This window comes from Drosophila hydei, unplaced genomic scaffold (assembly GCF_003285905.1).
Source record: "Drosophila hydei strain 15085-1641.00,03,60 unplaced genomic scaffold, DhydRS2 tig00008134-arrow-pilon, whole genome shotgun sequence".
NCBI lineage: Eukaryota > Metazoa > Arthropoda > Insecta > Diptera > Drosophilidae > Drosophila > Drosophila hydei.
The window spans coordinates 1,844,951-1,857,906 of NW_022045843.1; the positions used below are offsets into that span (position 1 = coordinate 1,844,951).

The window sequence follows — 12,956 nt, forward strand, 5'->3', positions numbered from 1 at the left end:
TGTGCGTGGGAGTCAGCCTCAGCCAGGCTGAAGTACGAAAAGACTTCTGACACATACTTAGCTGCAGTTGTTAGGCTCATTTTAATTATTCATTATTGTTATTGCTATTGCCATTGTCATGATTATTATTATGGCTGTTCTTCTATATAATTAACCAGTTGGCAAATGTGAAAATCATACGAATACCAAAAGAGACCAACTCACTTTATGAATGTGTCGGCAAATTGACTGCGGCTGCTTTTATACGCCCGCAAAGTTAGCATGAATAGTGGGTGTCATGAGATACCCTGTAATAATGAAGTGCTTGGCCGAGAATGCCAAGTTTAAATATTCATTAGAAAATTGAAAATCAATTGAAACATAAGAAAGAGTTTTAGATAGTTATTTTATGCGTTTCACAAGCTCCTACAAATTATTATTTAGTAAATAAATATCTTAGCTTTATATGCACATTTTAGTTTTTAGCTTTTTGCAGGGTATTTACATAGTCGAGCAGTTTTTTTTTCAACAATCAGCAAAGTAAAAAGTTTGTTGATTCAGTTAAAACGTTTTCCCAGCTGTTTGTGCGTCTCTCGTTACGAATTATGATCCGCAAATGCATCTGAATAGACAAACACACACACACACACACACAGAGGCAACAAAATGTTGCACTTAGCATTGATGTAATGACATTAAATCACGTAGCCCCCATGAGGCCAGGCATTATCCATATATGCAGCCTTAGAGCGTGGCGCATGGGGCAGACCCCAAATAGAAGTACAACAAAAGCTCTCTCGCTCTCTCTCCTCTCCGTCTCTCTCTATCTCTCTCTGTGCACACTTCATTAATCAGTCAGATAATACATATATATGTGTGCGTGTGTAGTTACCCTAAGTTATTGGATGGCTGCTGACAAATGACTTTATTTGTTGCGCCCTATGCCGAAACGCGGGGCATTATCTGACATAGATATGATGTGTGTTCAACACCGAAGTTTATGGAAAAGCTAATGTGAAAATAACAATAAATTAAACAAGTAATTTCTCATTTTTTTTCATTTTTAACTTGAATGCCAAATAAGGCTTTGGTTTTTCTCTCTAGAAATATTTAATTGAGATTTTGATTTACTTTTCTCATACTCGAATTTTTTAAGTGAATCGAATTAGCAGAACTCAAGGAGTACGTATTGAGCTTAATCATTTATAATGATATGTTTGAATAATATAATATAAAATAATAATAAATAACAATTGAGCTGGAATTCTTATCGGACTTTTCTAACCTTTTTCTTTCATGATTTTTAAAAAAGATTAGAAATTCTTTTAAAATAGGCATATCCCAAGAAAAATCAATAACTTTTTTAGATAAATGCTTCTATTAAAATCTTAAATTAAACAAGTCAATTAGAGCATACGAAATTCGTTCTAATGGCAATGGATGTTGAGCCGCGGTCATTGGGCACTTTTCATTTTATTTACAAGCATAAAATAAACACCCAAAATGAAATTTAATTGCGCTTGTCAATGGACAGCAATAAAATAAAATAATAAAAAGGAGGAGGGGGTGGGGGAGGGGGTGAGGGTAAAGACGCTTGAAAATTGAAGAGAATTGAAAATGAAAATGAAATCACATGAAATTGCGTCAGGGCCAACGAGTTAATGTTATTTCATATCATTTCATTTTTTTTTTTTAGTTAATTTTTGTAAGTTTTTTTGAGATGTTTTTGAGATGTTCATATCTAGCAGCTGAAATGTGTGTCAGTTCTGTTGTTGTTTCATAATTTGCTGCCATAATTGGCTTTAAGAGCTGCAAACCAAAATCCTTTAAGGCGCTGCTCTTGAGCTGCTTTCCAGCTCAGTTTTACAGCCTTATATGAGGGGTTCTACAACCTGTTGTTGCTCTGAGGTAAAAACAAAACGTGATAAGCTGCAAATAAAGCATAAAAAGTCAACACCAAAATTGAAATTGAAGTGCAAACAGTTGTTGTAGATGTTACTATTGCTACTGTTGTTGTTGTTGTTGTTGTTGTTGTTATTTCAGCTGTTTACTATTTTGCTATTAATTATGATTATATTCGCCATAAATAGACGGTGATATCGTGCATGTTCAGCAACTGAATCATTCATTATTCGAACGAACAAAAGAAGGAAAAAACAAACTCGAATTCAAGGGAAAGGCAAGGTGCTACAGGTGTTACACACGCACACAGCTTGATTAGAAATTAGTTCATCATGCTAGTGAGACGTAACAAGTATGTGACTGATAAGAATGGGGCGGAAATAAGTAGAAGAGAGGCAGAGTGCCAGAGAGTGAGGGCGATCGAATGTCTTGCTTTAGCTTCTATGACACAGTCAACAAGGCAGCTGCAATACACTAAATTTTAATATAATAGAATAAATATAATAATATAATGGAATATAATAAGAGGCGTACAGACTTTCGCTTTTAAGCCACATTTTATGATCAGTTCTAGCCTTACTAGATATATAAGATGTGGTTTGGATGTAAACCTGTTGCTCGATAGCAAGTTCAAAGCAATTAATTGACTTAAAGTAACTTTAAATTGATTGTTAAATATTCTATGACAGGAAGAGAGAGACAGGAAGAGAGAGAGAAGCTGAGTTTCTAGAAACAGGGACAATTAGACATGGCTGTTATTGCTTAAGAATATATTATGCTAATATAAAAAAAATATCCTGAATTTATTATAAATATATATATATATATATATAATATATTATAACTATTTATTATTCAGAAAAATCAATTTTGTTCGCATTCCAAGCAAGCTCCATCAGATATTTTCATTTGTTTGTGACTATCTGCAGCTTCTGCTTCGATGCCGTCTTCATTTACTCAATCATAGCGTAGCATTGTCCTTATATGCTGCTTTTCAAGGACAGATCAGCTAGACTAGACTTTGTACAGATGAGAGGTGCTTTCTGAATATGAAAAGAGAATTTTGAGCACAAAAAAGATCAAACGCTGCACAGCTTTGCATTTGTGGTTTAAGCTAAGAATTCTTTTAATTATTTACATATTTATTTCTACTATAAAAAATATATAATTTTACTTAAAAGTTTGCAAAAATTGATGCAAATTTTGAATTTAATTCTAAGCTCAACTAAGTTAAAACTTAGCCAAAGGCGTCCTTTATTTTTCTTCTATATTTATTAATTATATTTTATTTATTTATTTCATGTGCAAACGTTACACCTTCTACCACACCCACACACACACACACCTGTACACACACCTCTACACACACGTACACCCACTACTACTATTGTTTGCCGCTGTTGTTGTTGTACAATTGACTGGTTGTTGCTATTCATTTACTCTTTAATGCCACTTTACAAATGCAATTTGTACATTTTGTATAAAACATAATTCTTAAATCTAATTTAATTTGTACATACCAACATATGAACTACCAAATCAAATCAAATCAAAAAACAACCAACCAAAACCCACAACCAACAAACAAAAATCAACCCAAACTCCACAAATGAACAGGTGCCGAATCCTGCCGTCCTCATTGTAAGTATGCAAAACTCTAGCAATAGTACACTATGTGTACATAAATAAATAAATAAATAACTATATTTATTTTTTTTTCATTAATTTTTAAACAAATTTATCTAAAATGCATAATTTCTGTTGTCTATTCTCTGTTTTTTCTTGTGAACATATTGAGGCGTTTGAATTTCTGTTTCTACAAATTTATTTCTAAAAACATATTCGTGCAGAACTGTTTTCTAAATTTGTATATTATTTAACATTTAATATTATATCTAGACTCAGTAAACATTTGGAACTTCCACAAAAAATAGGCTAACAAAAAGTTTTCTTTATCTAAAAGTAAAAAAGTCGTAAATAAACTTCAAACGATCGATCACTCATATATAGAATTATGTTTTAAGTATAGACAAAAAATATATAATATTCATATATTTTTATTATATATTTATCTATATAACTGTATTTAGATGATATCCATTCTGTCTTCTTGTTCTCATAATAATTCTCTTGATACAAGCAAGAAGTTGTAATCTAACAGCTTAAGGGACATAATATTAGATATATTAGAGATATTAAATCGGTTCTTAGAATTAGAAAACTTATTTTGTCAACTGAGAAAAGAAAAACTTTAGTAAAGTTAAAGATTTCAATTTTTGTCCAATAAAAATCTTGAGATATTTGTCTTTTAAATAGATCTGCAAGAATATCATTAAGATACGGCTGGCCGTATGCGCATTCAGTTCAAATTCATTTTCATTCAATTACGAATATTATAAATTTTGTATTGATTGTTATTAACTTTTGTTCCTCTGTTGATTCGCTTCATTCTCATTTGTTGAGAGTCTTCGAGTGTTAAACAAGTTCACTAATCAAATTCTAATCGCCACTGTGCCATGTGCTTAACTCCTACTCCCCACTCATGCTATCCATATACATATATCTCACGCTACGCATATTTAGAGTAGTCATCAAGAAACATTTGCGGTAAAGTATGCTCCAAGTAACCAAGCAAAAGTTTTCAATCTCTAAACATACTATTTATATATATATATCTTTCTATCTATACATAAATATATATCATGTGTAGAAACTTATTTCGTTTTGCCTTGGCTGTATTATTTTTCCATTCAATGCTGTGTAAGCTCTAGTATTACAGAGTCGATTGCTGATATACGTAAATCCCATTTAGGAACTTAATACCTCTGCCTAACCACATCCCCATTATTGCAGAACTTTTCGGTGAACACGAATAAATACATTAAGGTCAAATGTAATGTCAATAATATATTTGGTAATAAGGTGCACAGTAGGAATACCATCGAAGCAAGCAACAACGGTGTGGGCTCGAAGACGATCATGCAGCTAAGCAGCTGCCATGTGGTGGAGCGGTTAGCTGAGACGCATTGTGACTGTCTAGTTGTTGATATGCCAGAGGTGGAGGTAACAACGGTCCGCAGGGGATTGTGTAGCAAGCCAAACGGCTTTGCCGAATGCATTAGATCGAGTGCAGTGCGATCGAGAGAAAGGGAAAGCAGAGCGAAAACACTTCTCAGTTGTGTATACTTAAAAGATCTGAAATTCTTTACTCTGCTAATCATGAGTTTAAGAAAGTTTATCTAAGAAAAGATAAGCTATACAAGTTTACTCAAAGAATATATACGATCAGGGCATGATCAGCGTTCATAAAATATATTTATTTGCGAAAGCATATAAAAGTTAAGCTGAGGGCAATCGTCTTAAAAGATATTTATTCAAGAAGTCTTTCAAAAGCTACGATTAGTTTATCAGATCGATAATCTTGCTTAGAGTGCAGAAGCTATTCATGGATCTGTTGAACAAAATATTTATTGCAATATCATGTTTAACAAATTAATTATTATTAGTTAACTACATAAAGAATTCAATTTGCTACCTGTAAACTCAAACTGATCTTAGTTTCCAGCCTACATTTATTTTGATCAAGATCTTCCAGGCGATCGCATTGCACTAGCTTAGGAAATTGTGCCCTGTTCATTCATGTGTAGGAAATATGTTTGTATCAAGTTTTTGTGCATGTCCTTCTTATCGTTAACCAATCTTAAGCTGCATGTAAATTTGTTGTATGTGTTTGTCTATGTAGATTATGTCTTATATGTTGTATGTTGTATGTTGTATGTTGTATGTTGTATGTTGTATGTTGTATGTTGTATGTTGTATGTTGTATGTTGTATGTTGTATGTTGTATGTTGTATGTATTTCATGTCTAACCAAAGAAAGCTTCTCTTTGCAAGGCTCTTGTGTAATATATAATAATGTAACAATATCTTCGCAGGGCGAGCTGGAGCAACAGCTGCTGCAGGCCAATCCCATACTGGAAGCCTTTGGCAATGCCAAGACGGTCAAGAACGACAACTCATCGCGTTTCGTAAGTGAAGCAACAAACGAAATGTGAAAGCAAATTGTTAAACTCTTTCTTTATATGCAGGGCAAGTTTATACGCATTAACTTTGATGCATCGGGCTTCATATCGGGCGCCAATATCGAGACCTACCTGTTGGAGAAGTCGCGTGCCATTCGTCAAGCGAAGGACGAACGTACATTCCATATATTCTATCAGCTGCTGGCGGGCGCAACGCCGGAGCAGCGCGAGAAGTTCATACTCGATGACATTAAATCGTATCCATTCCTCTCAAACGGCACGCTGCCCGTGCCCGGTGTCGATGACTTTGCTGAGTTCCAAGCGACAGTCAAATCGATGAACATCATGGGCATGACCTCGGAGGATTTCAATTCGATATTCCGCATCGTTAGCGCCGTGCTGCTCTTTGGCAGCATGAAGTTCCGTCAGGAGCGCAACAACGACCAGGCAACGCTGCCCGACAACACCGTCGCCCAGAAGATTGCCCATTTGCTTGGCTTGAGCATTACGGACATGACGCGCGCCTTCCTCACGCCCCGCATTAAAGTGGGTCGCGATTTTGTGACCAAGGCCCAGACCAAGGAGCAAGTGGAGTTCGCCGTCGAGGCCATTGCCAAGGCCTGCTATGAGCGCATGTTCAAATGGCTGGTGAATCGCATCAATCGCTCGCTGGATCGCACCAAGCGACAGGGCGCCTCGTTCATTGGCATACTCGATATGGCTGGCTTCGAGATCTTCGAGCTGAACTCGTTCGAACAGCTGTGCATCAACTATACCAATGAGAAGCTGCAGCAGCTCTTCAATCACACCATGTTCATCTTGGAGCAGGAGGAGTATCAACGCGAGGGCATCGAATGGAAATTCATTGATTTCGGACTCGATCTGCAGCCCACCATCGATCTGATCGATAAGCCAGGCGGCATCATGGCTCTGCTCGACGAGGAGTGCTGGTTCCCCAAGGCCACCGACAAGACCTTTGTCGATAAGCTCGTCTCCGCGCACTCCATGCATCCGAAATTCATGAAAACCGATTTCCGTGGCGTTGCTGACTTCGCCATTGTCCATTATGCCGGACGGGTGGACTACTCGGCCACCAAGTGGTTGATGAAGAACATGGATCCATTGAATGAGAACATTGTGTCGCTGTTGCAGGCATCGCAGGATCCGTTTGTCGTGAACATCTGGAAGGATGCGGAAATAGTCGGCATGGCACAGCAAGCGCTAACCGATACCCAATTTGGGGCGCGCACGCGCAAGGGCATGTTCCGCACCGTGTCGCATTTGTATAAGGAGCAGCTGGCCAAACTGATGGACACGCTGCGCAACACGAACCCCAATTTTGTGCGCTGTATCATACCGAATCACGAGAAGCGCGCTGGCAAGATCGACGCGCCCCTGGTGCTGGACCAATTGCGCTGCAATGGTGTCCTCGAGGGTATACGCATCTGTCGCCAGGGCTTCCCCAATCGCATACCCTTCCAGGAGTTCAGGCAACGCTACGAACTGCTCACACCCAATGTCATACCCAAGGGCTTTATGGATGGCAAGAAGGCCTGCGAGAAGATGATCCAGGCCCTGGAGCTCGACTCCAATCTGTATCGCGTTGGCCAATCGAAGATCTTCTTCCGCGCCGGTGTGCTGGCACATCTCGAGGAGGAGCGCGATTTCAAGATATCCGATCTAATTGTGAATTTCCAGGCGTTCTGTCGCGGCTTCCTCGCCCGCCGCAACTACCAGAAGCGTCTCCAGCAGCTCAACGCCATACGCATCATTCAGCGCAATTGCGCCGCCTATCTCAAGCTGCGCAACTGGCAGTGGTGGCGTCTGTACACCAAGGTGAAGCCACTGCTGGAGGTTACCAAGCAGGAGGAGAAGCTCGTGCAGAAGGAGGATGAGCTGAAGCAGGTGCGCGAGAAGCTCGACACGCTGGCCAAGAATACGCAGGAATATGAGCGCAAATACCAGCAGGCGCTGGGCGAGAAGACCACGCTTGCCGAGCAGCTGCAGGCCGAGATTGAGCTGTGCGCCGAGGCGGAGGAGTCGCGTTCACGTCTCATGGCACGTAAGCAGGAGCTGGAAGATATGATGCAGGAGCTGGAGACGCGCATTGAGGAGGAAGAGGAGCGTGTGCTGGCGTTGGGCGGCGATAAGAAGAAACTGGAATTGCATATTCAGGATCTAGAGGAGCAGCTCGAAGAAGAGGAGGCTGCACGCCAAAAGCTCCAGCTCGAAAAGGTGCAGCTGGATGCCAAGATCAAGAAGCATGAGGAGGAGCTGGCGCTCACCGACGATCAGAACCAAAAGCTGCTGAAGGAGAAGAAAGTGCTTGAAGAGCGCGCCAATGACCTATCCCAAACACTGGCCGAGGAGGAGGAGAAGGCCAAGCATCTGGCTAAGCTGAAAGCCAAGCATGAGGCGACCATCGCCGAGTTGGAGGAGCGCATGCACAAGGATCAACAGCAGCGCCAGGAATCGGATCGTACCAAGCGCAAAATCGAAACTGAGGTAGCCGATCTCAGGGAGCAGCTTAACGAGCGACGCGTCCAGGTTGAGGAGATGCAAGCCCAGTTGGCCAAGCGCGAGGAGGAGCTCACCCAAACGCTGATGCGCATTGACGAGGAGTCCGCCACAAAGGCCGCCGCTCAGAAGGCGCAGCGTGAACTCGAATCCCAGCTAGCCGAGATCCAGGAGGATCTGGAGGCCGAGAAGTCGGCGCGCAGCAAGGCTGAAAAACTGCGTCGCGATCTCAGCGAGGAACTGGAGGCGCTCAAGAACGAGCTGCTCGACTCACTGGATACCACAGCCGGTAAGGCGACAATCTATGCTTTGTCCACAATGTTTTCTATATCGAATGCTTCTCTCGTTACTCGTTTGTAGCCCAACAGGAGCTGCGCTCCAAGCGCGAGCAGGAGCTGGCCATGCTGAAGAAGTCTCTCGAGGAGGAGGGCGTCAATCATGAGGGCGTGCTTGCCGAAATGCGGCACAAGCATGCTCAGGAGCTGAACGGCATCAATGATCAGCTGGAGAATCTGCGCAAGGTTAAGGCCGGCTTGGAGAAGGCCAAGGGCACCCTTGAGGCGGAGAATGCGGATCTGGCCACGGAACTGCGTAGCGTGAACAGCTCGCGACAGGAGAACGACCGCCGACGCAAGCAGGCGGAGTCTCAGATCGCTGAGCTGCAAGTGAAGCTGGCGGAGATTGAACGCGCGCGTTCCGAACTGCAGGAGAAGTGCACGAAGCTGCAGCAGGAGGCGGAGAACATTACCAACCAGCTAGAGGAGGCCGAACTGAAGGCGTCGGCGGCCGTCAAGTCAGCCAGCAATATGGAATCGCAGTTGACAGAGGCGCAACAGCTGCTGGAGGAGGAGACCCGGCAGAAGCTCGGCCTCAGCTCCAAGCTGCGACAAATCGAATCGGAGAAGGAGGCACTGCAGGAACAGCTCGAGGAGGATGAGGAAACGAAGCGCAACTTCGAGCGCAAATTGGCCGAGGTCACAGCCCAAATGCAGGAGATCAAGAAGAAAGCTGAGGAGGATGCCGATCTGGCCAAGGAGCTCGAGGAAGGCAAGAAGCGCCTCAACAAGGACATCGAGGCGCTGGAGAGGCAGGTCAAGGAGTTGATGGCACAGAACGATCGTCTGGACAAGAGCAAAAAGAAGATACAGTCGGAGCTCGAGGACGCTACCATTGAGCTGGAGGCGCAACGCACGAAGGTATGTAGAGAGTCACATAATAAACGAAACAGTTGCTCATGCCAAATCCATCTTTCGTCCACTAGGTGCTCGAATTGGAGAAGAAGCAGAAGAACTTCGACAAGATACTCGCCGAAGAGAAAGCCATATCAGAACAGATCGCCCAGGAGCGCGACACGGCGGAGCGTGAAGCCCGTGAAAAAGAGACCAAGGTGCTGTCGGTATCCCGCGAACTGGACGAGGCGTACGACAAGATCGAAGATCTCGAAACGAAACGCAAGCAGCTGCAGAACGAGCTCGACGACCTGGCCAACACGCAGGGCACCGCCGACAAGAACGTTCACGAGCTGGAGAAGGCGAAACGTGCGCTCGAATCGCAGTTGGCCGAGCTGAAAGCACAAAACGAGGAGCTCGAGGACGATCTGCAGCTGACCGAGGATGCCAAACTGCGTCTGGAGGTCAACATGCAGGCCCTGCGCTCGCAATTCGAACGTGACCTGCTAGCCAAGGAGGAGGGTGCCGAAGAGAAGCGGCGTGGTCTGGTCAAGCAGCTGCGCGATCTGGAGGCCGAGTTGGATGAGGAGCGCAAACAGCGAACGGCCGCGGTGGCGGCAAAGAAGAAGCTGGAGGGTGACCTCAAGGAGATTGAGACCACCATGGAGATGCATAACAAGGTGAAAGAGGATGCCCTCAAGCATGCCAAGAAATTACAAGCACAAGTCAAGGATGCGCTGCGCGACGCCGAGGAGGCAAAGGCCGCCAAGGAGGAGCTGCAGGCGCTGAGCAAAGAAGCCGAACGAAAGGTGAAGGCACTCGAGGCCGAAGTATTACAGCTGACCGAGGATCTGGCCAGCTCAGAGCGTGCCAGACGTGCGGCTGAAACTGAGCGCGACGAACTGGCTGAGGAGATTGCCAACAATGCCAACAAGGGTTCGCTCATGATTGATGAGAAGCGGCGGCTGGAGGCACGAATTGCCACGCTGGAAGAGGAGCTCGAGGAGGAGCAATCGAATTCAGAGGTTCTGCTCGATCGCAGCCGCAAGGCGCAGCTACAGATCGAACAGTTGACCACGGAGCTGGCCAACGAGAAGTCCAACTCGCAGAAGAACGAGAATGCTCGTGCGCTGCTCGAACGCCAGAACAAGGAGCTGAAGGCCAAGCTGGCCGAGATCGAGACGGCGCAACGCACCAAGGTGAAGGCCACCATTGCCACGCTCGAGGCCAAGATTGCCAATCTGGAGGAGCAGCTGGAGAACGAGGGCAAGGAGCGTCTGCTGCAACAGAAGGCCAATCGCAAAATGGACAAGAAGATCAAGGAGCTCACCATGAACATCGAGGACGAGCGAAGACACGTCGACCAGCATAAGGAGCAAATGGATAAAGTGAGTGCACACTATAATCATATTTTGGTTAATCCCATATTAATCCGCTACGTCTGTCAATCACAGCTGAATAGCCGCATTAAACTGCTCAAGCGCAATCTGGACGAGACCGAGGAGGAGCTGCAGAAGGAGAAGACGCAAAAGCGCAAATACCAGCGCGAGTGCGAGGACATGATCGAATCCCAGGAGGCCATGAACCGTGAGATTAACTCACTGAAAACGAAATTGCGGTAAGCGAAGGCCGAATACCAGTGGGCAGCCAGCAGGATGGGTATCAGTGACTATAAGTCTGAGTTTATACTCTTGCAGATATACCCAAGATGTGTATATGATATAGAAGACGATAATTTAAATTGTTATATAGTATTCGTGCTATTTTATAGCCAGTCTGTCTAACTGTTAGTTAACTGTGTAAGCTTGGCATAGATCCATGCTTTTACTTCATATAGCACCTAAGTCTAAGTCTGTCTGATTATGTCTATCTATTATATAACATTTGTTGTCCATATCTCTGTCTGTCTGCCTGCAAGAGTAATCAGACATCGGCGCGCCGATTGTAACTCTGCTTTCTACTTTTGTTTTTATTTCTTTGGTTTTTGTATTGTTTATTTATTTATTTTTTCTCTGGGCTTGACGACGTTGTTACTATATATACATATATAGTTCGATACAGGTGGCCGAGACCGAAAAGGCCAAAGCATATTCGCCGAAAAAGGATGCTGCACTCATTATGAATTGTGAGGGTCTGCATTAGGTTTCCATTTCGCTTCGCTTCCTCTTGGTAGGCTGTAAGTGCTGGCGACATCTTCATTCACCCAACCAACAACAGAGAATGAACCAATTCCAAGAGCAATCTCAAGATTTTAGTGCATGTTACACACACATACACCCACACACACACACATACATTAAATCGTGCGTTTGAATAGCGTTCAATGTTCGATACGAATCCCCTCCAGGAATAGATCTTAGTGCATTATGTCGTACATAGCGTGTCTCCACTTCCCCACAACTCTCGTTATATTGTTTGTTTGACCCTTACAACCTCTTGTTTTTGATGCATGTTAAGCCGCCTCTAGCATAGATATCTGTTATCAAAAATATGTTTTCATTTGTTTTTGTTTCTCCATTTGTAGACGCACCGGCGGCATGGGCCTCAGCTCCAGCCGACTCACGGGCACACCATCGTCCAAGCGCGGAGGCGGCGGTGGGGGCGGCGGCGGCGACGACAGCTCATCGGTGCAGGATGAATCATTAGATGGCGAGGATTCAGGCAATTGACGCGTTAATTATTAATACAAAAAAAAAAAAAAACAACAAAAAAATCAACAAAAAAGAAAATAAACGATTATATTTTAATGTTTCTTTTATATAATTTCTCTGTTATTTTTTATATAAACTATTATTCTTAATTAAAAACTTAAAGACAACAAACGCAAAACAAAATAATTATACAACATAAAAACAAACCACAAACATTACGCGTATTAACTTTTCAAGAAACTTCCTTCCTGCCCCAATTAAAACCCTTCAACATGCAATATACATACACGAAACATGCATTTAATAACTAAAGGTTTATAAAACAATCAAATGTTGAACAACAACTAATATACGAATTTCGTTTTGTTTAGAAACAATAAATATTTGCTATAACAATTAAAAATGGTTCAAATGTCTGTTTGAATTTACGCGGGCTCAAATTACATAGTGCTGGCAATGCTCTCGTGGTGCAATTTATCGATAAGGCTTGCATTTCATTCAGCTCTTGTCAGTGAGCAAACAGAATAGGGATGTGGAATGTAGAATGTAGGGATTATTTAGTAAAACGAAACACTGGGCAGAGAAGTTGTTATTCTTATGATACCAGCGCATTATTATCTGCTCTTCTCACATTTTTAAAAAAATAAACGGAAGTTATATAAATAAATTATACATTGGGTTTAATCAGGCTAATTTGCTTATAAGCAGCATTCAAAT

General features: G+C 42.7%; 1 protein-coding gene across 2 annotated transcripts in view; it reads left to right on the forward strand.

Annotated features, from left to right (window-relative positions):
* Positions 1 to 12,290, forward strand: part of LOC111605391 (myosin heavy chain, non-muscle) — a 30,394-nt gene extending 18,104 nt beyond the window's left edge. The window contains exons 6-12 of one of the 2 annotated variants that reach the window (XM_023323887.2): positions 3,499 to 3,522; positions 5,816 to 5,908; positions 5,969 to 8,708; positions 8,780 to 9,615; positions 9,681 to 10,976; positions 11,043 to 11,206; positions 12,113 to 12,290. In XM_023323887.2, coding sequence (XP_023179655.2) covers positions 3,499 to 3,522; positions 5,816 to 5,908; positions 5,969 to 8,708; positions 8,780 to 9,615; positions 9,681 to 10,976; positions 11,043 to 11,206; positions 12,113 to 12,257 — 5,298 coding nt within the window. In that variant the 3' untranslated portion in view covers positions 12,258 to 12,290. Of the gene's footprint in view, positions 1 to 3,498; positions 3,523 to 4,613; positions 4,945 to 5,815; positions 5,909 to 5,968; positions 8,709 to 8,779; positions 9,616 to 9,680; positions 10,977 to 11,042; positions 11,207 to 12,112 lie in introns of those variants that run through there. The other variant, XM_023323888.2, reaches the window with a different exon arrangement.
* Positions 12,291 to 12,956: the final 666 nt, after the last annotated feature.